At 40.4% G+C, this 26,431-nt stretch overlaps 3 protein-coding genes across 5 annotated transcripts; 1 reads left to right on the top strand and 2 right to left on the bottom strand.

Annotated features, from left to right (window-relative positions):
- Positions 1–909: 909 nt before the first annotated feature.
- Positions 910–4,643, bottom strand: LOC115250421 (uncharacterized). Its single transcript, XM_029838951.1, has 3 exons — positions 1,979–4,643; positions 1,741–1,879; positions 910–1,561 (listed from the first exon to the last, which is right to left on the bottom strand). Exons 1-3 carry the CDS (start codon positions 2,259–2,261, stop codon positions 1,336–1,338), a joined length of 648 nt encoding a protein of 215 aa, XP_029694811.1. The 5' UTR covers positions 2,262–4,643; the 3' UTR covers positions 910–1,335.
- Positions 3,747–5,517, top strand: dnali1 (dynein, axonemal, light intermediate chain 1). Of its 3 annotated transcripts, none has more exons than XM_029838949.1 (6): positions 3,747–3,875; positions 4,312–4,406; positions 4,473–4,642; positions 4,751–4,929; positions 5,117–5,281; positions 5,380–5,517. In XM_029838949.1, the coding sequence occupies exons 1-6, from the start codon at positions 3,798–3,800 to the stop codon at positions 5,413–5,415; spliced, it is 723 nt and encodes a 240-aa protein (XP_029694809.1). In that variant the 5' UTR covers positions 3,747–3,797; the 3' UTR covers positions 5,416–5,517. The 3 variants fall into 3 exon arrangements, with proteins under 3 accessions (XP_029694809.1, XP_029694810.1, XP_029694808.1); XM_029838950.1 differs by having other exon boundaries at positions 3,751–3,875; positions 4,348–4,406; XM_029838948.1 differs by having other exon boundaries at positions 3,762–3,875; positions 4,295–4,410.
- Positions 5,478–15,461, bottom strand: gnl2 (G protein nucleolar 2). The gene is made up of 16 exons (XM_003965664.3): positions 15,243–15,461; positions 14,807–14,891; positions 14,623–14,717; positions 14,073–14,212; positions 13,014–13,198; positions 12,823–12,889; positions 12,583–12,741; positions 12,336–12,449; positions 11,692–11,820; positions 10,102–10,206; positions 8,086–8,244; positions 7,794–7,901; positions 7,254–7,711; positions 7,038–7,120; positions 5,794–5,867; positions 5,478–5,663 (listed from the first exon to the last, which is right to left on the bottom strand). The coding sequence occupies exons 1-16, from the start codon at positions 15,304–15,306 to the stop codon at positions 5,520–5,522; spliced, it is 2,169 nt and encodes a 722-aa protein (XP_003965713.2). The 5' UTR covers positions 15,307–15,461; the 3' UTR covers positions 5,478–5,519.
- Between the last annotated feature and the right edge of the window lie 10,970 nt (positions 15,462–26,431).

Here is a 26,431-nt window from a genome sequence, read left to right as displayed (position 1 = left end):
CTTTCCCTAAAAACAATATAATTTGACTGAAGCAGTAGATTTCTTCTCTCCCATAACATACAACAGCAGATCATGGTCATAACTCCGATATCAGCAGGGCAATGCGGGCTGCAACTCCTTCTGCTCCTTGAAGATCTGGGTCCATATCTACAAAGAACCCTGGGGCTAAAATGATCTCTTAGTGATGTCATTCTAAGTAAAAAAAAATCTTGGAATTTCCTATCTTGGTAAGATAAAATATTCACAAAGAATTGTAGGCCTTCAAATCGCTCATACGGTGAAACACTGCCAAGAGGAGGTGGGGGAACTTTTAAGAAGTGTCTTAAACAGAGAAAACAGAGGGAAATTATCTGTATATTAAATAACAGTGAGTTACTAAGACGCTAACGGCTCCATCCAGCAGGGATAATGTTTGTGGTTGACCTCATCAGGTATGATCTTACTTTTGCCATCCGGCTTCGTAACATCTGAAATGAATGGCCAGGCTCAAGGCACCATTCAAGAATAAGCTCCGAGAGTGGCCTGAGACAGCTGTTTGAGGAACACCAGGCTAGGGCACAGGGGTTATCCATGCAGACCTTGGCTTTTAACACCATATCTCCATCCAGAACCAGGAACACAACTCAATTAAAAAAGGTGATTGAAATGAATAGTCTTAATGTCTCCCTAAATATATCATCATCTGCGATTATTCACAATCTTCAGCTTCTTTTTAGCATGCACATACACCCCTTTAGGCCACTGGTTAGGCGGGGTTATCGGACAGGCGAAACAGAGACTCCAAGTCACATATGTCAAACTCAGTCCTCGAGGGCCACGATCCAGCCGGGTTTTCTGTCCTACCAGGTTGAAAATGCAATCAGTGGGATGGAAAACCCGGCTGGATCGTGGCCCTCGAGGATATGAGGCTGTCGCCAGGAAAGATCTGCAAGTGTAGTCGTGGCCATAATGGAGAGAGGCCAAGACAGCAGCGATTGGGGGTGATGTACATCCTCAGCAGGAGGGGAATTTCGCTCTGACAGCGCCAGCTGGAACACCTGCTGTGAAGGCACCAAACTCCTGTGGTGCATACAGCGCACACCTACTGTGTTGGCGTCCTGTGTCCTGTGCATGCAGCAAACACATGCTGTGAAGACGTCTGCGCCTCAGAGGCGGGCCTTCAACTATATAAGATCAGAACTGTGTACATTGAGTAGAGATCTCTCCGCATGCTTCCGTGTGTGTATCCTGACTGACTGACTGGATTAAAACCATCTCCTACGCAGTAACTTAGATGAATAGTTTTTCTTCTCCAAACGGCTAAAAATTCCCCAACACCAACATAACCATTCAAAACTAATTATCAGCCAATTTATTTTTGAGATGCTCGATTTTTAGTCTGTAATACTCCTCCCGTAAAGAAAGGACTTTTTTTTGCTGCATGAGGACATCTATCTCAGCCTCCACCTTCTTCTCTAGTAGGGATGGTGTTGGCGAGGGAGCAGGAGGTGGAGCAGGAGCCGTCTCGGGCCGAGCGTGAGCCGATGACGTTGAAGGCTCTGGTTCGTCTTTTGGCCCAGAGCTGCAGAAAAGAGCACATATTATTATTATTTCTTTGTTTTATTTCTTTTACGCATTTCACATGGTAAAACATGGCTGCAAAAGAAATTAGAAATAGGAGCTTTGCTCCAGGCTATGGCCTCCTACTTTAATTTCATAATAATTGGTCTATCCCACCTTTTGAAAGTGAATTTCTCCCACCTTTGAGGCAGCTCCACCAGCTGAATCAACGAGCCATCAATTTCCTCCTTCAGCCTGGTGTTGCTGGTTTCGGATTTTTCTAAAACGCCCGAAACAGTCTCCGACACCTGCGACAGCTGTTTGGCTGGTGATCCACCCTCTATACAGTCCAGTAAACGGGCACATAAAATGCTATCGCATCATAGCCAAGTAAGCGAGGGCTGCAGCCACAGCCGCTCTGGCAGCCTCCAACTCTTACCTGATTGAGAAGAAGCTCGCTTGTGTGCTGCAACCACCACTCTGGCTTTGGATTGCAGTACGTACCAGCGCTTCTCGCACTCATTACTTGTGCGTAAAAGGAGAGGGAAGGACGCACTGATCCGTCGGGCAATGCGCTCCCAAGTCTGCCTCTTCGCTTGTGCTGTGATCCTTGAACCGAATTTCCTCCTTAAAACCCCCTTGTTCTCCTCCACTAACTGTGCCAACAACAGGCACTGCTCTTCTGTCCAGTTCGGCTTTCGGGTTCTTTTTTTCCCCTCCATTACTTTGGTTATTTTGGTCTGTGAGGGTGAAGTTTTAGTCACCCGTGCTGTTTGTCGCTCTTATGTGAAGACTCAGACAAACCACGCAAACAACAGGAGTCCTTGCAAGGGAGAGCCGAGCAGCAGCTCAAGCTTCCTCTGTCCACTCTGCTTGTCTGCTGCTCGCTCGCCTCTTTTATTGGTGCAAACAGGATATGTGTTAAACAGGATCTCATGACTCCTTATCTTCTGAGAACTTCTTCCATCTTTACAAGTTCTCTTATCTTAACAACTTCTCTTAACAAACAGAATACATCTGAGTGCTGATTTTGGTTGTAAGCAGCTTCAGCACTTTTGTAAGACATTCTCATGTTCCTCTTGCCTGACGGCATTCCTCAAACACTTAGAATCTGCACATCATAGCATTCAGACAATAATAGACAGTAATTCTTCTCACAGGTTATACTGCCTACTGTATACTAAGTCAAACCGTTTTTCCCCCTACAAGGTCAACTGTTGCAGTAATGGCTGACGGCTGAGTCTGCGTTCATTAATACCAAATAGATTAAGTAGTAAAATTAGCAACATGGCGAGTATAAGAATAAGCCAATCCATATAGTAACGAGCGCATGAATGGGGTAAGTTCAAACATTTTGGAGCTGTGTCATTGTTTAATTTTGCCGAGATTCATCATCATAACATGATTTTCACAATTCCCCTGTTCATTCATTACCAGGAGCGTGTTTATTTTTTTTATTTTTATTTTTAGTAACAACCAATCAGCACTTTTAGAAGACCGCATCACACGTAGCAACGGGGTCAACCACACCTCCTGATTAAGATTAAACTTTCCGTCCCCTCCTTGCTCAAAATGCATACAGTTGCTCCCAAAAACTACTTGCATAAGATAAGATTCCTTGCTAAGAAAGCTTGAGATGACTTTGGGAATCTTTGTGAATAGGTGCCATGCTATCTCGTCGGACGGGAGTTGTCCCTCTCCTACCAAACAATGACAAATAACAGGTTTAACGACCACAGTATTCGTAACACAATGAAACCCGTCGCGACGTTTTGATGAACACTGATCTGTGGTAATCAACACACGTATAATATCGTGCCGCAAATACCTGCTGGTTCTCGACCTGGACAGGCGTGTTTTTGTGTTTTCCCAACTGGACACTCTTCCTTAAGACTATCTTAACTTTGGACTGCCGCTATGGATAATCTCTTCTCGTGTCGTTTTTCTTTTGTCATTTCACTATATACACATACAAACTATTTACAGAAACAATCAGCCGACACAAAACTACATTAAAAACAACGCAATACAGAAAGTTCGATTAATTACTGGAACATTTTGGTTGTGTGCGCATTTAAACTGTCCACTTCCGTTTCCGCTGCGGGATGCCTCGAAATTAGGAACGAAAACATAGTTCCGGCAGAACGACTTCCTCCGGGTAGACTCTTGTTGAACACTGTTACCAGGACAACGTAAAACATCGCTGACTGCGCTGTCTTAACATAAACTTGTTAGAATTTATATTAATAAAAAATACAATGGCGGCTGCTTCGAAGTCTCTCTTAAAATACAACGACCCAGTTCTGGTAAACAAAAACATAAACAAATCACTAAAGGTAGGTTTAACTTTATCATTTTCGTTTACTCAAAAACCTGCAAAAATAGCATTGAATGATCATCCTCAAGTGTCCAGAATCAAGGTTTTAATCTTCAACTATGTAGTAATATTCTTATTTTCTAGTGAAATTGCATTTTTGTTAAACCAGGACTTAAGACCATGTAACATGTGTTCAGAATGGTTCAATAATATTTTAAGGATTAATAAAAACTTTCCATTTTATAAATGATGGATATGGAAAGGTAGTTTGCATTTTTCCATAGCCAAATAGGTTCTCAATATTCATTAGATGCTTAAACCTGGGTCAAGGCCTTTAATTGTTTATAAAAATGGAGAATAAAAAGCTAGTTTATTCATGATGCTCAATTAGAGTGATAGTGATATTAGCAGTCAACACAAAAACTGTTATTTTCATAGAGACCCGCTCGCTACAGGTTCACTTTCTTCCTTCTCCACCATCCGCAAGAGAGAAGTCTGCCCACACAAAAGACAGGCACCAGCACATCCTCAACACCATTTTTCCACTCAGGTATGTCTTACATGTCTCCCCCAAACTAACATGGGCTTCTAACACACCCAAACGACGCTGTTCTAGGCAGTGGACAGAAGGAAATGACTTATGGATGCAACAAGTGTCCAGTGCGGCTTCAACAAGAGAAGATGTCATTAAGCTAGGAGAGTTGCTGGACACAGAGCTACAGCAACGACGCGCAAGAGAGAAGGGGATCTGCCCCATACGCAGGGAGCTCTATTCCCAGTGTTTTGGTAAGGTGGTAGCAGAGGATCAACGCCTCTTTGGTTAGGAAAGTAAATCAAGAACATAAAGACAGAAGACACTGGTATTTCATTACTCCTGCTTTTTTCTTTATTTAGACGAGCTGATCAGACAGGAGATCATCAACTGTCCTGAGAGGGGTCTGCTTCTCTTCCTCATCAGAGATGAAATTCAAATGAATATTGCTGCCCACAAGACTCTCTATGAGAGCGGTATAGCTTTTGGCTTGAGAGAGACCCTGCGGGCAGAGCAGGGCAAGGCCGACACAGAGAAAAGAGTTAAGGACCTGAATTATTTAACAACGTGCATTATTGAATCAAATCAGTTGAACTTCTGACATTTCTTGAGACGCCATTTACAAGCTATTCAGCTATATATCCAGCAGAGAGCACTGTTTGCCAAGGACTACTTAATTCCAGAATGTTTGTGCGGTAACAGCTTATTTCTACTCACAACGAACCTAGATTTCTGATCTGGAGGAGGAGAATGAAGAACTAAAGAAGCAACTGGCTGAAAAAAGAGCGAAATATGACACAGCTGAAAAGAGAGCGATCGGAAGGCAACAACTGGAAGAAAAGAGGCACAATGACGAGATTCAGGCCTTGAAGAGAACCATCCAGCAGCTCAAGGTGCAGTTTCCTTTTAGGTCAATGAAGTAGCTGTTTAATTTAATTTATATCATTGATAACTGGGTTGCCTGTTTGATAACGCTTGTCTTTTCATTCAGGACCAAATAAAAGCAATCCTTGCACTAAAGGAGTAACTTCACCCAGGATACAGCTCAAGTTAAATTACAAAAAGTGTAATAACAAAACTTTTTACAAATTGGTTTTAAAAAAATTTTAATAAAGAATATTTCAATCTATCTTAGTGCTTTGAATGCTTTGTCTTCCGACTGACTGTGGCTGATGTGGGAATCTTTCTGTTCTTGTTTTTATTTTTGACGTTGTGTGTTTCGTAATATCGGACCCCGACTTTCTTTCCCCTCTGAGCACGATCCTTGGCTCTTTTCTGCGGAGCAAAATAAAGAGAAAACGTAAAAACCTCAGGAAAGGAGAAACGCAAACCATTAATCTTTATCCTGTTGATCTAAGGGAATATTAAATCTGCTTGATGTCAGAAAGAACAAAAAAACACATACCTGTTTAGATGTCATGCGCCTCTGCGTGGACTCCTCATCCTCCTCTTCTTCTTTCCTGTTCTTACTGTTTGCGGCTAGATTTCAACATAGATTAGGACAAAGGATTGTAATACCAGGTTGGCTTTTGGAGTACATGGTCAGTCATACCATGTATCACTAAATACAGCTATGACAAACACAATAACAACCCCTAAAGAAGTTAGCCAGCGAGGTTGCAGCCACAGCTAACAGCAGCGATAGATAAAGATAGATAAAGCACTGTCCACACTCTACACGATTTTAGCCCAGTCATAAGGTCGCCGACAGGTTTTTGCTCTCCTTCTCCAGTTGTACGCGCGGTGACAACTGGGTCGTTAAGTGTCAACACCTTGAAGACGCCGGTTGGACCGCCGGCGACTGAAACCTGGATATCTAGCGCGCTTAAAATCCAGGCCGCAATGATGTAAAAAACACTATAGCCAAAGAGAGCAGATGTGGGGGTTTACGCAAAAAGTGGAAGTGATCAGAGCAGCAGCAGAGTCAACTAGAACAGGATCGTAGTCTTTTCTTCATTCTTGCTTTGTTTTTAGTACATAGTAATGCTCAAATGACCTGGAAGGCTCTGCCTTCATATTTGCATTGACAGCCGTCAGCTACAAAACGTTGTTTGGAGACCAAGCAGAGCATGAGGTCACGGCTGAGAGCGGTGTCGTGTAAACACTCGATGCAAACTCTCGTGTGACCACACCAAGGAGCTCAAGACTCCAGGTCAAATGACAGAATCACGTAGTGCAAACAGCACGGTGACCTGACGACTCCCAACGAACAAGGTGTCTGTGAGCGTGAGCACTGTGCGCGTGGTAAATACACATGGCAACGGGCATCGTGGAGGACAGCTACGAGGATACCGAGGAGGACACTTTTAAATAAATCCTCGTGTCGGGTTATGTGTGAACCATAAACTTAAAGTTCTTTCAGATCTATCACCATGGTTCCACTTGGCCATGCTCGGTTGCTATTGGTTGCTGTTTGTAAAACTTCTGCTTCCAGATCAGTGAAATACAAGCGAACCCTAGCGCATGCAGAGATAACAAGGTCAGCTCACCGTCTAGATGCAAAAGTGGACTCATAACTGAGCTCTCTGGGTTACATGTGGCTACATTCGGACTACTCTGGTCTGATTTTAGTAGAGCTACGGCGTCCACGTGCATTTTAACACAGGAATTTGGACTCCTTGTGTGCATGTAAACACACTGACTAAGTACCTTTTTTCTGTGCTTGCTTGGCTTTTGCCACTTCTTTCTTCTTGAGGTCTGTGCACACTTTCTCAGAAAGTGCCTTTGGTATTCTGTCCAAAGAAGAGAAGACAGCGAAAAGATGAGACAGTTTTGAGACGTTTTAAAGTGAAGAATATTTCGATGTCCCAGCATCACAGCCAATACAACAATAAAAAGAAAGATGTTACATTGAAAAAGCCAAACCTGATCGCAGAGAAGCGTTTGGATTTGGCCTGCTCCAGGAACTGCTTGTATTTAAAGATCTTGCCGTCTAGTTCACGGATCACCTCACGTGAACTCTTTGCCTTGTTGGCTTTGGTTCCTCCAGATTTAGACTCCTGGGTTTCTTCCGCAGCTGGTTCAGCAGCGATATCGTCTTTCTCGCCATCGTCGTCTCCTTCGTCGACGGCCTCGCCATCAGAGCCAGAGATGTCAGCCATATCCAGGTCAGGCATCTCGACAGGAACCAAGTCTTCCTCATTAAATTCGGGTGCCACGTAGATTTTGCCAAAATTCTGTCGTACGTTCGCCAGAATTTTCTGGACTTGCTCCTTTTGCTTCATTTTCTGCTCCTCTTGTTCATCCAAGTTGGAATCTGGATGTTCCTCCGGCACATTCACAATTAAATGTGAAGGCTCTTCAGCTGCATGTGGCTCCTTATCCTGGAATTGATAAGTAGGAATTTAGATACATGTATCTGTTTAAAAAAAACAACAAAAAAAAGCTAACGCAACCTTCACAAACCTCTTGATCCCCTTCAGGTCCAGGCGGTTTGACAAAGAAAGGGATTCTTCCTCTCTGCCAGTCATTCAGCACCATTTTTGACACTGTACTGAGATCTGGTTCACCACCCTGTAAACATATGTTGACTTATATGTTAAATAAAATAAATGGTTCTTCTTCTATATCAAATCCCATATCTTCGGAGATCCTTTCATTTGTGGTGACGTGATGTCCACACACAGTCTGACTATTGTATGAGTATGTAGTAGAGGACATCCAAGTAAGCATCCAAAAGACAAAGAGACATACAAACCTTTAGAAGCTTCCCAGTCCGAAATGCTAGTTTCTCCAGAAAATCTTCAGGGGAGTCCCAGGTGGGGATGCGGTAAGTCTTCTGAATGTATTCTGGCTTTGCGCGCTCCAGTACAGGGCCAATGTGCTCCTCTGGGTTTTTGATCTTCTCAACTTGAACCTTGAAGAGGAAAGTAAACAAGAAGGGAGAAAAGTGACACCATGGAAATTACATCATTGCATTTACACAGTGGAAAAGGACTTCCCTTTCGATATACAGTATAAGATAAACGTTAAATGCTACGCTAATCTGTTCTAGCGTAAGCCGCCACGGACGAATTGCTGGCTGAGGCTGCAGCTTATGAAAAACAACCCGACCAACACTTCTGTCTGTCTCATTTCTGTCTGTCCTTCTATCACACACACCTTCAGTTAAGCATGTTTTTCTGGATGGACAAAACCTCTCAAAGCCGATGATCGTTGTTTAAACAGTTGATTCTTTGCAGCTGATTCATTTCTGCTCGACGTGGAGTTTCTTTTTTCAGACAGGTGCAGTGTAATAAAGATGTTGGTCTTTCCTGCTGACAAGCTTTGGCCTTTTCAGAACTTGTCAGCAGGTAAGAAATTTGTTATTCTCCACCTGTCTGAAAAAAGAAACTTAAGTTGTACTTGAAATAAAAAAGACAGAATGAAGGTAATCAATCTATTCCTGCGACTCAATCTGCAGGTATTGAAGCCTGGACCCAATGTTGGCGGACACATGTTATTATTCCACTGCATTGCAGCAGGAAAAAACCCAAAACTTACTTAATACTGTAATTATTAAGCCCCAGACTCCTGCATCGTCAATGAGATATGGTCAAAGTAATGAACAATATAGTAAGCAGTGTCATTTAGGATCTAGGGCCTGTTTTGCTTTGTTTAACACGGATTCATCTTGAAATTTTGGTTTGTGCACGTTTCATTCTTTCAATACAATCCAGCTGAATTTATACTTGTTATACTTGTACATGTTAGTTTTATTATTGTTTTTTTTTGCTCAGGTTTCATAGTATTTTTTCTGTCCAACCTTTCATTTCATTTATTCAATTAATCATTAATTGCTTTTAAGAATTTGTAAGTCACTGCCACGAAAAATTAATTGTATTATCAGCAAATAAAAACCATCCTAATACTTTTGAATCCTTACAAACGTCATCAATACACAGTATAAAGTGTAAAGGGGCCAACACTGACCTCTGGGGGCTGCCACTGGTAACGCGTTGGTGTTCACTCCCAGATTTGGACAGAGGTATGATTTGTTTGGAAATGTACCAATGATAGATTACAGATGTAAGTCAATGCTTTTAAAACCCCCTCAATCACTCTTTTCGCGGGTCATTATTCTCACCCCAGTCAGCAGATGTTTTATTTGTACATTTAGCAACAGTATTTAAAATCGCTCTCATCCACAGCACTGAATTCACACTTTGGTCCTTTAAACTAGCAGGCTGCTCCTCGTCCATCACTGGATCAGGGATTTGTTCTGCAAGATCTGGTCCAACACTGACCAAGAATTTTCCAAAACAGTTCACCGTGTCATTCAAATCACATCTTTCAGTGTGATTGATAATAAATTACTTAGGTTGACTTAATGATTTAGAGTCCTTTTTATTACAGTGTTTTATTGCTAATATTTGTTTCCATCTGCCCTAATGTTACTTAACTTGATTTTGTATTTTTTGCTTCCGTCTCCTTAATTCTTTGTGTATTTTTTGTTTTTGCATTCATTCTAAAAACCCTTTTATATTTCTTCTATTACATACATTATCCCAGTTTTTTGCCATTAAATCATTCTTGAATGTTGTCATTGATACCTGCCTTTCCATTCATTACTCAGTATTATTTTCAGCTAGATTATGGTCTTATAGTCACCATGATATTCAGCAAAAACTGGCAGAGGGCCACTGATGATTAGTCAGCTTTTTGTATTGTTCACAATGTCATGTGAAAATATACTGCTTGAAGTGTGTGTGAGGCATCTACCGAAGGGACTTACCACTCCTTTGAGGACAATATCTGATTCGCTGTCCTCTGACGGGTAGACAACACCTGGACAGTCGATGAGGAAGATGCGCCTCATCAACGTGATGTACTGCCACACCTAAAAACGTCCGGTTCATTAAAACAGTTAGGACACATCTGATCTGCATTTGTGTTTATAGCTGACATACCATAAAACATCTCTGCATTCTCTGACCTATCAAAAAGGTCAGAATATGCAGAATGTTTTTCTAAATGGATATCTGTGGCAGGGGTAATGAAATTCCATCCTCAGATATTGCATTCATGCGAAGAGAACAGACGGAGAACCAGACAAACTAATGCCTCCTGCTGCAGCTGTTGACGGCACGGAAGCATAATAAAATACTTTAGCAGAGCAAACTTAAGAATGCTCCGACTGTTGCCAAGACCTCCGATAAGGCGGCTTAATTTCTTTTCTCGTCCCACCACAAACAAAATCCCTTTGTTTTCGATTCATCGGTCGGAGGGACCATGACCATGTGAGGAGAATCAAAGACAAGATCAGAAATAGAGCGGTGCCGGCAGAGGGCCCATCTGATTCACTTGATAGGTGTGCGAACGTAAAAGAGAAAAAAAAAAAAATCCCTCACGCTTGTATTTCAAGTTCACAGCTTTGGCAAGCACAAAACAGGAAAGATATTTTATTTCCCCCTTGACCCTACTTTGGACAGGTTTTCAGACCCCATGCTGGATTCCAAACCCGATAAATGGCCCCAGAGAGAGGAAATGAAAGTTTCTTTTCTATTTTCACCCTCACAACAATTTGATTCCCAGTCAGATATGAAAGAACACATGGCCGACCCCGTCTGCTGCTGGTCCCAATGACCAACACTTGAACAAGAAGAGGAACAAGTATTTTTAAAACTCAAATCACCTCATCAGTCAGTACGTTTACTTCAACGACCTCCGCCCAGAATTGGAATTTGGCATCTCGCCCAAATTCCTTTTCTCAGTTTACATGTAACGGAGAAAATCGGATAACCGATGGGAGGATGTCCCAACACTAGGTGGTAATGTTTATGTGTAATCTTTATTTATATAGCGTCTGTTACAATCCAAATTGTTTCTAGGCACTTTCCAGAATCCCAGGGCCTGACCCCCAACAAGAAACAGGGGCAAGGGAAAAACTCCCCTTTAACAGGAAGAAACCTTGAGCAGGACCAGGCTCATGTAGGGGGACCCTCCTGCTGGGTAGAGAGAGGAGAAGGGGGGAGGACAGGTAGAGGATAGGCAGAGAATGCTATCACCAGCCATAAGGGGTTGTAAGCCAGCATGGGGGTTGTGGAGCATGCGCACACACGTTGTGTAGTTTAAATCTGCTAGTTAATATGTTCTTCAGCTGTCCAGTTGTGGGCGTATTAAGGTAATAATTTGTTTATCAAAGTATCATTTAAACTTATTGAGTGTTTTATGGTTCTCTGTTTTGCTCAATAGTTGCATTTATATTAATCCTTTTAAAGAAATACACTGCACACATTTTTTTTTGGCTCTGTAAATAGTTTTGGATGCCTTTAAATTTCAGGATTTATTGTATAGGATGTAATAATACCATCAAGGACTTTACCTTTGTTTCTCCAGCAATGGGCGCAACATTGCAGACCTTCTTGGACCGCAGAGTGTTGATGATTGAGCTCTTTCCTACGTTAGGGTAGCCAATGAAACCCACGCTGATCTGTTTCTTGTCCGTGTGGAGCTGCGGTGGACAAAATAATCATCAATATAGTTCTTAAACAGCTTCACGTGGTTGTCTGTACAAGGCATAATTAAACAGGAGACATTACATCACTGAAGTTCTGCAGTGCAGAATACCAGAAAGGTCATTTACTTTAAGGAACACCAGCTATAAAAATAACATTAACATAACAGCTATAAAAAGAACATAACATTAACATAAAAATAACATCTTAATCAATCACACAATCTTGCATCTGTCGTGACATTTTCGCACTTTTCCTTTGGTGTCTTTCCCATCTGTATTGATAACCCGGCTTGTTTCATTGCTGGTTTGTTAACCCTAAAGTCAATGTTAATCTTATTGTTAACATCAACCCGGCCAGAATCTCGCATAGTTACATGCACATGGTTACGAATAAATACTTTCCTTTTCCTTTAAGTGAATAAATCTGGAATCTAAATGCTTCGATTAATCTTTTTTATGTAATATCTGTCATTTCAAGATGTGAGGAGGACAGAAAAGTTCATGCTTACCTTGCCAAATTGCCTGAGCAGCTGTATGAGGGAGCCCTTACCAAAGGAGTTGGTCAGGCTGGCATGGAAGGCGAGAGTGGGATACTCTGGGGACAACACCGCTACCCAACGTTTCTGACCCCAAATCAAGACAGAAAGAGTGGATTACACACTCCTGTACTAAATTAGATGCGTGAACATGCATGCTGTCAAAATAAGAAGAAAGGAAGGGGAAAAAAATAAATAAATCAGCATATAGATTACTCACAGTAACCCAAGTAGGGATGAGGTCACACTTGTTTAGAACAAAGATCAAATGTTTCCAAGGTTTTTCCTTTTTCAGATAGGTCTCGATGCTCTTGGAGCGTGTTCCCATTGGATCACGGGCATCCAGCACTTGGATGATGACATCAGATGAATCAATTACCTATTGGAAGAAAATCACTTGCAGAATGATCATACAACACTTAAGTCTAACCCGCTACAATTGAGTTAATAGCAACAATACCTTGTAAAGTTCCCCCCAGATCCTCTTGGACTGACCCTTTTTGAAAATTTCCTCACGAACCTCTTCCCTGTTGGGAACATTTTGAATTAAGAGAAGCGATGGCTGCCATGTCAGCCAACAAACAAGCCTTGTGTTGTTGAGAAGGACAGGCTGGAATAACAATAGTATACTTCAGATTATCCAAGTCTCACCTGACTCCACTGTCTTCAGTGACCAGGTCTTTGTCCTTGTCTGCATCGTAGTTCTGCGCTGAGGCCTCAGCCTGCTCTAAAAGGTCCTTCATATCCCCCACTGTGAGACTGGGTCGCTTCCTTTGAGCTTTAGGCCCAAATGTGGTCTCAAAACCTTCTGTGTCAAGAATGTGGACCTTGGAATTCTGTCAATGGGACAAACGGTACAAGGAAAAAAAAGGATTGCCATCAAAATTGTCTATTACATCATTTTGTTGTCTCCATCTTAGCACAATCACTTAATATGAATCACACACAGGTAATTTTCTCTTAATTTCCATAAATTGACATCACGCGTGTGATTCGGTTCCCCCCTAGAGCTTTAAGACTCTCCAGGAAACTGCAACTGAAACCACTCCCAAAAATTGCACCATAAAATTTACGTTACATGAAAGCTGTGAACTGGAACACAAATTCAATTCTTAAAAGCTTAACAAGTCAAAGTAAGTGAGAAAGGATACAAGAGGAAAATAAACCTGGCTACAAATAACAATGAAAACTTACATAACTGAGCGCTCTGAAGCGCTCTGTTCCTTGTATAACCCTGTTAAACCCACATTCCAAAGGCAGAAAAAATGAAATAAAAAAACAAAACTTTGCTTTACATCATTATAAAAAATAAACCCTCAAAGAATTACAACCTTCAAAGCAACTTTTTTTGAAAAACTTTCAAGATCAGGCATTTTCACAATGTTGACATATTAAGGAGGTACAATAGTGCAACCCTCTTATGCCAAGTCCAACGCCAACACGCAAAGGGCCACGGAGAGCCAACTGAGAATTGATTGGGAAATAGTTCCATGTTCTGCCACACTTCATAAAATCTCAATTGGTCAGAGGCAAAACAGAGGTACAATATTCTGCAAAATAAATTGGTGGAAAATCTCAGTGGTTTTATGTATCTGTATAAGAAATAAAAAACAAACAGCTCATATTATCGACAGGGAGACTTTTCTTTGAGAAACACAGGTAAAAATAACAAGTACCAATACTTTTCACTGCACTTCACCTCAAACTTACATGTGCTCTGACTCTGTCGTGCAACAGGGACATGGGAACTTTAGTTTGCTTCATCACCACACGATATGGATCCTTTTGTATGGCTTCCATTTCCTCTTGGAATTTCTGTAGGGATGACTGCTTGATCACACGGGTATTTGCTACAATGCAAAGGATGTAAAGTCAAAATTTGATTCAAAAGGTTTGGTTTCGTGTAGGTGATAACATTTATTCAAAATGAAAATGTCTGGCACGTGAATGTAATGCTCGATGATGTATTGCCTCTAAATATTTCCATTGCTGAAATCTGTGTTTAATGTATATTATGTAATAAACACCAAGGGAAGGTACAGTCAGAAAGTAAACCCAAATTATATTGATGTTATCCAGTGTCAAATCATATGAATCCCATAAATTATAATGCACACTGCAAAGTTCTTGTAATTTTAGCTAAGTGAGAAAAAGAGTTCTACGCAACCTATAATTTTCTCAACTTGTTTGCAAAGCTAGTATTTTCCTTTCATGTTTACATTCACAATATTCCTCTAGAGAAGGAAGAAGGAACACTTACTAAACCACTTGATATTTGGTTCAACTCTGGCGACAGTCCCCGGAGCCACCGTTGACTGGTATTGTAATGGCTTGATGACTTTTCCATTTTTGTTGCTGACAACAGGAGAACGATGTTATGACAAAATGCTGCTTGCTATTTCCTTGTCAATTAAGAGATTTGATGCATATAAAAAGTTGGTTACCATCTCTGTTTTTGTCTGTACATATTTAGACGTTTGATGGTGGCTCGGTCCCTCATGTTAGTCCCACCAGCACCTTTTACTCGATCTGTGGAATAACAACACATAAACTTAACATAAATAACAAAACATAAACACATACATAAACATAAAACTAATATTGTAATAAATATATGTGGTTTAGTTAGTAAGACCTGATGAAAGATAGGCTTTTCCCTAAAGTGGTCACCTGAATGTCAAGTACAGAATTTATTATGCCACAATATGACCCCTTTAGGTAGTTTCAGTTTATCCCGCTCGACATTTGAAGTTTCACTAGACACATTTTCACGCTAGACACACAATTTCAGCCAAAATAAACAGTCATTGTATACTACTTTAATAGCACAAGCAACATTAGTTGTAAATAAATGCTAAGGCTAATAAGGTTTTAGCTCACCAGGGTTGCTGCTCGAAGACGAGGGGTTTATGGAGCTTTTCCCCTTAAACTGAGGCTTCACCATTTTGACAATGTAGTCGGCGAAGCTTTCAACCGAAACAATAAGAATGTCCCCCAATAAAGGGTCGGAAAACCAGTGTATTTGTGTGGTTTCCCCGTCGGTGCTACACTGTGTAACGCACACGTGTTGACAAGGCAAAACCGGAAGAACGTCATCAAAAGAGCGACGCTAACGTCGACCAATCGATTGAAGCCTACATCAATCGAAGTGGGCATCAATCGATTCTGTCTGAAAATTCGAAATCTAAACAAACGTAAGGTTTCTTCAGCAAGTATCAGGTCTCATACGATAAATGTAGAACGCTACAGAAAAAATAAAAGATTAAAAGAAATTGAGAAAATAAATATGTGAACATTTTAGCAAAATTCTGAATTAATAATTAAACTCCACATTAATACTGAATGCACATGTATTTTGTTTGAGATAGATATTCGTTTTTTGTTTATTTGTGGGTATAAAAATATGTTTCGAAGCTTATCAGTCACATTTAGTAAAACTTAAGAAGCATATCAACTTTGGTATTTATTGCGTCCAAATATGTTTTCCAATAAGCACGTTTTTAAAACGTTATTGCTGCAATTGGAAGCTACTGCACTTATGAACCGTGCAATAAAATTTATAGAGCCCAGAGCTTATGAATTTATGATGATTTATCCAGCATGTTTTCAAATAATACAAGTCTTACACTCAGGTTTTGAGGCGCCTATTTAATAAAAAACTAACTACTGGTGCGTGTATCTATTCCAACGAAATGAGACTAATATTTATCGTTTTGAAATTTAAAAAAAAGCCAGTTATGAAAGTCTTTTTCAATAAGGCAATTATTACATTTCAAAACTGGACTTGAGTGAGAACATGTAAAAAAATAAAAATAAATAAAAACTGGAAATGCTATACTTTCATATTTCAGTAGAGGACGCCATACTGTTTCTAACTAGCAGTTCGTATCCTACCATAACTATAGTACATTAAAAATAAACTAAAGTTTATTTATCAAATTTAAATAGTTTCCCCCATCCATATGTATCAGTTGTATGTAATACAAAAGAATAAAGAATTAAATAAAAGGGGTAAAAGAAGCATATTTTCTTGTGCAAATTGCATCTCTAGTTAAAGGTGAAATAAGACAGAAAAAAATCTGTTTTTCATTCCAAAATAATATAAATTGTTTCATCCCCTCATATTTAAACTGTCTGAAACCAGTTTGTACTGTTCTATGTGGAGTTTGCATGTTCTTCCTGCACCTGCCGTTTCTTTGTTTGTTTTTTTCTTTCCAGGTCTAGATTTAGCTCGACAGCCCAAAGACACACATGTTGACAGAAGATTCTTAATAGTTATATGTGTGTGAATGACCTGGTTGTGCCCTGGGATGGACTGGTGGGAGAGCTGATTAAGAGCTGATTTCTTTCATTTAAAAATAAACCCCAATATTATTATCATTTTTAACATCAAAATATATCTAACAGAGCTGATGTTAATTCAAAGTGCATGATGATTAAGCATTAAAATGACTCCCAACAACTCAGTGTTTGCAGGCACAATGCAACAGGACACAGAGAGACCATCCATCTTTCTTGACAAGATGACTGTGATTTGGGACCGGTGCCCTCAGACCTGGGACAAATAATAGGCATAGGATTACAGGCAATTTTTAGTCAAAACAAAAAGCTCACGTCATGGAGAAAATTACAAAAGCAAAAAAACTGACTAACCTGCTTTCCAGGAAGTAAAACTGTGGTTATTTTAGAACGATTATATTAGATGCTTGAGTTTATTCATTGGACATAAACAGCCAGCTGCTCTGTCTTTTGTCACAATAAATAAAAGCTGACTTAAATGAAAGCACCACAGCACATTAACAGATCTAGTTAATGCTCTTCTTTTAAAACCTGCAGTATTTACATTAATGCTCTTCTTTTAGAGCCTGCAGTATTTGCATTAAAGCACATTTATATGCCTATATAAAAAGAAAACGTTGGAAATCGATGGTCTTGTGTGTGGAAGTGCTGGAGTTTGAGCAGGTGATATGAAAAATTGACATTATTGTCTCTGCCTTTTTGCTCTCTTTTGAGCAACAAACAGTGTTTCTTTATTTCATTTATGCCAACCTTAGTAAATGCTCCTGAGTTTAACTGACATTTTTCTTTTTGGTTTTGTTTGTTTTAATGTGTCATGTATGATCTGGGCTATGACCTGGTAAAATGAAAAACAGGGGCTAGATTTTACAGAGGCTTGCACATAAATTGTTTCTTAAAATTTAACATTATTATTAAAATGCAATTTTGAGTTCATCAGAGAATCATTTATTCACATGCCGCATAAACCATGTCTTAAAAAATATTTTAAAAACGAGGCAATAACTAATTTACGATGCATTACAAAAATGCAGCCTATACTATTCCATCACAAACAATACAACAAAGCAATTATTTCCTCACTGAAAAGAATGAGACATAATAGGGCAGGTGTAACATTTGCATTTGCACCTGACCGAATCCCTCCTTCAAACCCCTGCACCTGGCACTTTAGTTTGTCATCCTTATAAAACAAAAAAGCATCAGTGCTGAAGCAGAATGGGGTTGGAGTGAGCAACGCTGCCTCGCGAGTCAGAGTCAGTGCATTCACGTGAATGTGTGCATTCGTGGGTAATATTTCAGACAGGCTCACACGTGAGGTGTCTGCTTTGAGTCAAACGAGACAATGGGGTACAGCTTCCTGCTGGTCTGGCTAAACAAAAAGAGAAGAACTGACGCAGGCCTGAAAGTTTCTACTCCTCGTAGCCTCAGCATTGCAGTGTTTGCAGTGGATTGCCAGTATTTCTGCCGAGAACGTCATGGCATATCTGAAAGCCTGCTGCGTTAGCTTGCGTTTGCTAGATGAACATTAGGTGTGAATCAATCAACAACAAGTGCTGGGATTAAAGTGTCCGAGACATAATACTGAAGATATATCATGTGGTAAAGTCTTTTCAAGCACATGCGCAGACAGAAGTTGTATCTGCTGCACTGATGGGTGCATTTGGTTATCAGTAATAAGAGCATTTGCAACAGACAGCATCACACATGCACACATATCTCTACGTGGTAATTGGTGAAAAGTAATTGCTGAATCACCTTGTTGTCAATGTTTGCCGTCAATCTCATATTCAGTAAAGTGATGAGTGGTGATTTATACAAAAAAAAACAACAAAAAAACCTGCTAAATCCACTTCTAAATTTTGGGCTCAGAATGAAGGATTTGTTCAAATAAAAATCCATCTGGTTACTGACTGAAGTATTCAAAGATCTTTGAGAGATATGTGAAACAGATTTATGTCTACTTAGGAATGACGTGAGCTTCTTTCCAGACTTTTGGAATTAAATCATGAGTAATGCAGTCAGCGATCAAAGAAGCACAATAGAGAAAAACAAAAATGGATATGAAACATTGCTCCAGTCGCTCTTCTGGCATTGAATGATCGAAGAGCTTCAGTAGCCGAGGAGAGCAAATAGCAAACAGAACAAACTGATGAAAAAGAGTAGGGTCTAAAGATCTTGTCTTGTCTCTCCCTGTCTTATTTGGCAACATTTTAGTAGAACCTTTAATTGAATTCAAAGAGTCAGTTAAAGTAAGTAAATTATACTTAACGTCAGGTTTGATTTCTTCATTTTTTGAAAACAAGCCAGTAGAAAACTAATGGACCCCAGGACTTGATACCTAGGGGCAGTGAGTTCATAAAATAAGATATGAACCAAGGAGACATCCACTCATACTCTTAGTCCTGCGTCTTTTCTCACCTGGATTCATCATCACAACAACACAATCTGTCTCTAACCTTGTGTCTTTGTTTTCATCTAAACTCAAATTCCCAGTAATTGAGTTTGAGCTCGACGTGACGATAATTCTCATTCATCTTCATTAGTTAGTAACAGCAACCAGTCATTGTTGGCAATCTCACGGCCATCCCTGCAGCTGATGGTAACAGCAGGAGGCAGTTTTTGGAACTTTGATGTTTTCCAAGAAGTCAACAACGTGAACCAAAATGTTTCAGTTTTGGTGAGTTTTTTTTTTTTTTTTTTTTTTTTTTTCTGATATGATGGATATCTCCTGAGAAACATGTGGAAACCATTGCAGGAAAATAGACCTAAACGGCGTAAATAACCACTATTTGAAACAATTAAGAAAGAAAAATGTTAACGGTAAACTGTGGCACATGATTGAACTTACAGGTGTGTTGTAACACTTCTCCTGCTTCTGCTACTCCTATTACTACTACTTTTACTACTAAAAATAGGAACACTAAAAGCTAATTCAAAAAGTAATATGTGTAGATGCGATACTCCAATAGCTCCTGTTATGTCCAAGGTGAGATTGATCCAAAGGTTAACAATTCTTTACTTTCATTAAGGATCTAAGTTATCATACAGAACCTCCAAAATAATTAGACCCTAATCAAAACCTCATGCCTGTCAAGCATTTTCCAAGTATTGGGAAACCAATCTTAAGCGAAATTCAAGAATGCTCCTGCACCCGCATTCTGGATGCACCAAACATGTTTGGTTGCTGCTCAAGAACCTGGTCAAAGAAACTGGCAGCAGGTCTGTCTTTTGTTCATCCAAGACAAACACACTCCTCTCACTCCAAAGTCCAAAAAAGATCTGCCATGCAGTTCGGGCTTTGCACCAAGTCTGCTTTTAGTCCACAGCAAAAGCTCGAGAATCCTTAGACAAGATGTACGTGCAAACATGAATCAGTTTGTCTAAGAGTGCCAGTAGCTGGACCATAAATCATCCTTGATGTAAACGTGATGGGTTGGCTGAAATTAAGATCTGAGGGCTTGTGTGTCATGGTGCTGCTTGGGAGCCATTTTCTCCACTTGAATCACAATACTGTTCACCGGAGGTGGGCACCAATACCCCACTCTCCTCTCTTATTTTTCTGTACCTCATCAAGGCAGCTTGTCTCTAACATTTATCTGCTGCCCTTTCAATTAGATAAGGACAACATGGAAGACTAGATGCACAGAGTTCTGTGTCAACTCAAAGCTATGGTTGCCACTACTGAGGTCATGCCATGAAAGGGAAATGGGGCACTACTGTTTCCCCTGAGCACTTTGAAACACAAGTGATTACATTGAACAATCTGTCCGAGAAAGCCTGGTTCGTGACGATCAAAGGCAGTGTGGAGACCACCTGGAATTTCTCTTGGCACTAGACACGTCCTGTGGAGCGATGAGAGGCTCTGAGAAAAGGCGCAGAAGGACCGTTCCTCTCATTCCCACCCTGAGCTTCGTGAGAACACAAGCTCTTTAATTGAGGACCTGCTTTTACTTTCATTGTGATGTTTTCTCAGCATTCAGTGCCACACTCGGATATATTGTATAGTTGGATTCACTCCAACGAAGTGGTAGGTATCCATAGAGCCCCATGAAATTCGGGTATTGCTGGTTTTTTTCCTGTTTGTTTTTTGTTAATCACAATTTTTTTCTACTTTTACAGTAACCACATTTAGTAATGAACATTTTTGGTCAACTGTAATGGCAACTTTGCTCCAAATTATCATCAAAGAAGCATGAAAAAATCTTCTGCTGACAAGAATATGCATAATGTTGGCCGATTTAGTGACGAAATTCCTATCTAAGGGCCAGTTCTGTGGTTTGGCGGACATATTACTCCTCTTTCTACACCCTAATGCATGATGGGTGAAAAGGAAAAAGAATGGGGTGCTTTTGGGGCTGAATTTTATGCCGGGATTGTTTAAAAGAGCGAGTTCAACAACTTAATGCAAAGGCTGCACATTGGGAGAACCAAGGAAGAAATGGAATAGGGAACATAAAAGCCTTCCTTATGTTCTGAAAATATGTCTGCATATTCCCCGCCTGCAGACTGTAGGTTGTACATATGGCAGTGCTCTATATGGCTCTATACATGATCATGAAAAATCACTTTGCTCCGCTTTACTGAAAACATGTAAACCCTACCCCTAACATACATAGCTTATTGTTATTCCTCTGCTCTATTTTTATTTTCATTGTCTGAGCAAGGCCAAATAAGTGAATCAAAACATTTCACTATTATGGGCCTACTGTCAAAGTGTGCTCGTGTTTGGGTTTGGTGACAAACAATAAAATAATGCATCAACACTGATTCAAAAAATGAAATTGTGAAGATGTAGCAATTTGGTTTGGTGTGATATTAAGCCATTCCTCATTTGCTTAATACCAAGGCAAGGCTTGTTAACATTAAGAGTTACCGATGGAGGCACATACGCACATGCACACAGACACACACATCCACTGGTTTGTTTCCACCATAGCTCAGGTTTTAATGATCTGTGTCCCATATCATTCAGAGATGTGATTATCTTCCAACAAAGTGTCCTTGGCAAACAATACAATGTCACTTCAAAATGTTTCCTTTTAAGGAGAGAGCCACTTAGAATGAGACAAGACATGAAAAAGCAGTATGGCTCCGTTGGCGCTATCTTACATAGCTTTAAGACATGTTTACCAAAGTGCTGTCACAGCTCTGCAAGTCATGGTGCTATTGTTGTGGCTTCAAAATATGATCACGAAAACAAACGTCTAACCTTCCGAAGACACGCAGTACATTTCTGTTCCCGCTGCAGTGACCCTTTCTCTGGTGAGTCTTAGTTGAATGGATCAAATTACAAAAATTGTCCCTCTGCAGCTTCAACAGTAATGCTTTAACCTTTGCCCCCATGTGTCCGTGGAAAACAATCATCCCCCAAATGTGTTCAGTGCTCAAAATGAAGAAAAAAAGCCATAAACAATTGCAATAGTTAACATACTGTATTTGTACTTGATGGAAAATTCCCATATGGATCTTTGGTAAACATTTGTACCGAATAAACCTAAAATAAACTATGCATTTCCTCTTTTGGAACAGATGTGGTCTAACCTACGCAGATCTTCACCTCGTTGTTGGTGAAAATGTAGCCAACCGGCGTTTTAATGCACCTCGCCACTGATAAAGCTTGCTGTTTTGTAAGTACATTTTATTATTTTAATCTAAGTTCTGACAGTAGAGTCTGACCAGAAAATGGGTCCAGCAGACATCTGCGCTGATGCGTACCTGCTTCAGTATCTGCTAGCCTCTGACTGTGTCTTACTCCAGAGTCAATTAGTTCCAGCTGTGACCGTGATCTTCAGAGATTGCTGCCGATGGCTCCCCCTCACTGACGTGGCCGACTCCTGCTCCTGTATGTGCCATGTAACCTTTACCCTCTCCACTTTATTGTGTCCAGAAGGCTAATACAAAGGGCAAGACAGTTGTGATTTTTCTTCAGAGTTAGCTATTAACAAAGGTTCAGCTATTGTGGAATTTACAGTAGTAGGTCTGACAGCCGCTGGACCTGAGTTTGAAACCACTTGTAGATGCCGCAACTCCTCTTTTCTTCAAAGTATAAATCAAGAATTAAATGTTGTCTCAAACATCATAAAGTAATTTTGATGTGCTTGGCTGGAGTGTAGAGCATCGTCTGCAAACATGCAAAACCAAATATTTATATGGCCAAGGTTGCTGTACCTGAGGCAAGAAAACCATTATTGGCAATAGGACAGTTCTGAAAGTAATTGAAGTTCCTTTGGGGGAATGGGGGGGATGAGTAAAGATTGCCTTACATATGGTGAGAACATTTGAAATATATTGCTTGGTCATCAGGTTGAACCTTTTACTGCACAGGTCTTATTCTGAAAACAATTATTAGCCGGCAGACTTCTGGGCCCCTGCCATAAACTATATGAGATCTGAAATATTGGTTTTGACAAGAGAATTTGAATAAAGGGCCAACCAGTGTTTGTCTCCAGGAGGAACTAAACCTGAGTCTGAAGGAATGTTCCAGACTGAGTTTCTGTGGTGCGGATCGGAACCCAGACATGCGGTCTATTGTGTAGGGATTATCGGTTCCCATGTTGTCCTTGCGGTCTTCACTCACTCCACTTTTCTGTTTTTAACACTTGTGTGTTTTTCGATCCCCTTAATTTGGCTTGTCTCTAAAACTTCTTCTGCTCCTACGGGGGAAATCAAACTGACTCCTCTGTCAACCTCGCACGTTTCTCTAAATGATCTCGCCTTTTCTCTTTTCTCCTCAATGCTCTCAATTTGACTTGATCTTGAGAGAAAGATGTATTTTGCCACTGTCTGCAGTTTTGACATCCAGGCATTCCCCAGCCAACCGCAACACGTTCCTCATGGTGGGCCTCAGGACCTGTAAATTAGACAACTTCCTCCTAATCCCCATCTTTTCAATGAACTGAATGAAATAAGCTAATGGGAAAAAAGTTATACTTGGCACACGCCGGCCTTTTCGCTGTTCAGGGTCCTATAAATTTTGGTGTTACTGAGGTCAAACTGCCCTTTTCCTCTCACTCTGTGTATCTGCAGGAGGAGAACAAACAAAGACACTCAGATCACTCCTGTTTTGTTTTACACTGGGGTAAAGCTGTGTTGAACTGCTCCCAAAACCTTGGCCTGGTAGTCTATGTATGTGCTCTTTCATGCCTCACCTGCTTTCAAAAACATTCCATCATTGTGCACCATTAACTTTGGTGTAGTGGATGTGAGATCATTCTTTCCAGTCTCGGCAAACTTGGATGCCATTTTGACACATTTGTTAACACAATTCCTTCTTGTGGTCATACGATATATAAGGAGTAGAATCAATAAAAGCTTTGGGGGAGTCTTTTATTGGGTTGATCAGGTCAATATAACTGTCCGTCTCATGCATTTACAACATACTGGGGGTAAATAAGGACAAAGATGATTACATTCTCAGGCAGGGATGATGTGCTGTAGTCCAAATATCTCATCAGATATTAAATCTTGCAGCAGATTAAACTCATTTGAGCATTAAATATTGACGTTGACAGGGTTTGGTTCAGTTCCTGTGCAATGGGAAAACCTGTATGGGCATCTTAATAAATCAAACTTTCGTTAAACATGAATAAATTCAGTGATTCAATTCATAAAGTAAAACTCATACTGTATGTTATATAGATTCATTACACACTGATACATTAACTATTGATTCCTTTGGATTTTGTGAAATGAAAACCCAAAATTCACTTTCTCAGAAAATTTAAATATTAACAAAGTTGGAGACTCCTGGCATCTCATGGCATCACACTCTAATTATTTAATTAATTAACATCTGGGAAGACTGGTCTCAGTCAGGCTTAGCAGGTCATGCAATCAACACTTGTCCAGAAGACGATCGCAGGGTAGAACACATAACTCAGTGTTAACCCAGAAAACCTGATACAATTTCCTGACCTGGGCTGAGAACAAAAAGGTCTGGATTGTTTTCAGATGAAAAGTAGATTTTGCATTTCATTTGGAAATCAGATTTCTCAGATGAAAAGTGGGGATGGACAGAATCCAAGCTGCTGGAGCTCCAGCGTAAAGGTTCTACAGTCAGTAATGGTTGGAGGAGCCACGTCACCTGCTGGTGTTGGTGCACTGTGGACCAAGGGCGCAACAGTAAACTAGAAGATTTTAGAGCTCTTCATGCTTTCTTCTGTTGACCAGCTTTATGGGGATGCTATGGAGATACCTGGTTCAAAGCAAAGTTTTGTCTATCTCAAGTTAGATTCTAATTTTCTCAGATGCTAAAGTTTGGGTTTTTGTTATCTATATACAGTTTTTGTTATCTATCTACAGGTTGCTGTGAGACATGAAGGTTGGTCCTGCTCAAGGTTTCTTCCTCTTGGTATTGCGTCACTTCCTGTCTTTTCAATCAGTCGTTGGTTGCACTGTGCACGGTGTGTTGTATTCGCTTTACTTAAAATTTGAACACTTGGGACATTCTAGTTACCTGATAACAACAGTGAGAAACAACCCATATTAAACAAATACAGGGCTTTGCCGACTATCAGCATTAGCATGGCCTCACCGTCTGTTTCACCCGGTGTCTTTGTCTGTTCAGCGTGTGAAATGTTTAGTTACTCCTCTGCCTCCCTTAGTGAAGGGACTAGGTGCAGAAAGTGTCATTTATTTAAAATTATTATTCACGTCTGAGCCAATGACACCCGGCTTTGTCAGTCGGAGGTCAGCAAAATTAACATAGAGTCAGTGTGCAGCTACGCAAAAACGATGTCGGACTCCGTAGCATTCTCTGGTCCCCTCCCCAATCTGGCCAGCGATGAGATGTTTAGCCGCATGTCGCAAATTAATACTAAAGCACAAGTTGGAGAAACTAATATCACAATTAAGTGTGGACTGTTAAATATTAGATCTCTTTTGTGTAAATCCCTGCTGGTGCACGACCTGATAGCGGATCATCACATTGATTTATTTTGTCTTACTGAGACCTGGCTTCAGGAGGAGGAGTATGTTAGCTTAATTGAATCTACTCCTCCTACCCATCTTAATTATCATATTCCTCGTGTTACTGGTTGAGGAGGGGGAGTGGCAGCAATCTATCACTCCAAGTTATTAATTAATCATAGACCAAAATATGGCTCCAGTTCATTTGAAAGCCTGACTCTTGGCATCACTCATCTGAACTGGAGGACAGAAAAGCCACTTCTGTTTGTAGTTGTATATCAGCCCCCTGCTGGGCCACATTCAGAGTTCCTGTCTGAGTTCTCTGATTTCTTATCTGACTTGGTCCTTAGAACAGACAAAGTCATGATCATTGGAGACTTTAACATCCATATAGATGTTATAAATGACAGCTTTAGAAATGGCTTCATTTCATTTCTTGAGTCAGTGGGTTTCCTCCAGCAGATAAACCAACCAACTCATAACTTCCACCACACCCTAGATCTAGTTCTGACTTATGGTGTTGAGGTAGAACATGTGTCAGTGTTCCCTCAGAACCCACTCCTGTCAGACCATTCTTTGATCACTTTTACATTTATGATTAAGGATCCTTCTATGCTCAGAACAAAGTCTTACTATAGCAGATGTCTTTCAGATAATGCTGTAGCTAAGTTTAAGGAAGTGATCCCTGTGCTGATCCCAGGACCACCGTGTGTTTCCCCAAGGGTAAATCACTATAATCTTAGCCCTGCTGAGGTTGACTCTGTTGCTGAAGGTGCAGCAACCTCACTGAGAATCACGCTTGATTCTGTTGCCCCCCTGAAAAAGAAAATAGTAACTCAGAGGAGGTGTGCCCCCTGGTATAA

Source organism: Takifugu rubripes, chromosome 7 (assembly GCF_901000725.2).
Source record: "Takifugu rubripes chromosome 7, fTakRub1.2, whole genome shotgun sequence".
Taxonomy (NCBI): domain Eukaryota; kingdom Metazoa; phylum Chordata; class Actinopteri; order Tetraodontiformes; family Tetraodontidae; genus Takifugu; species Takifugu rubripes.
Note: the sequence above shows the minus strand (reverse complement) of the source record. Positions and strands in the feature narration are given on the sequence as shown.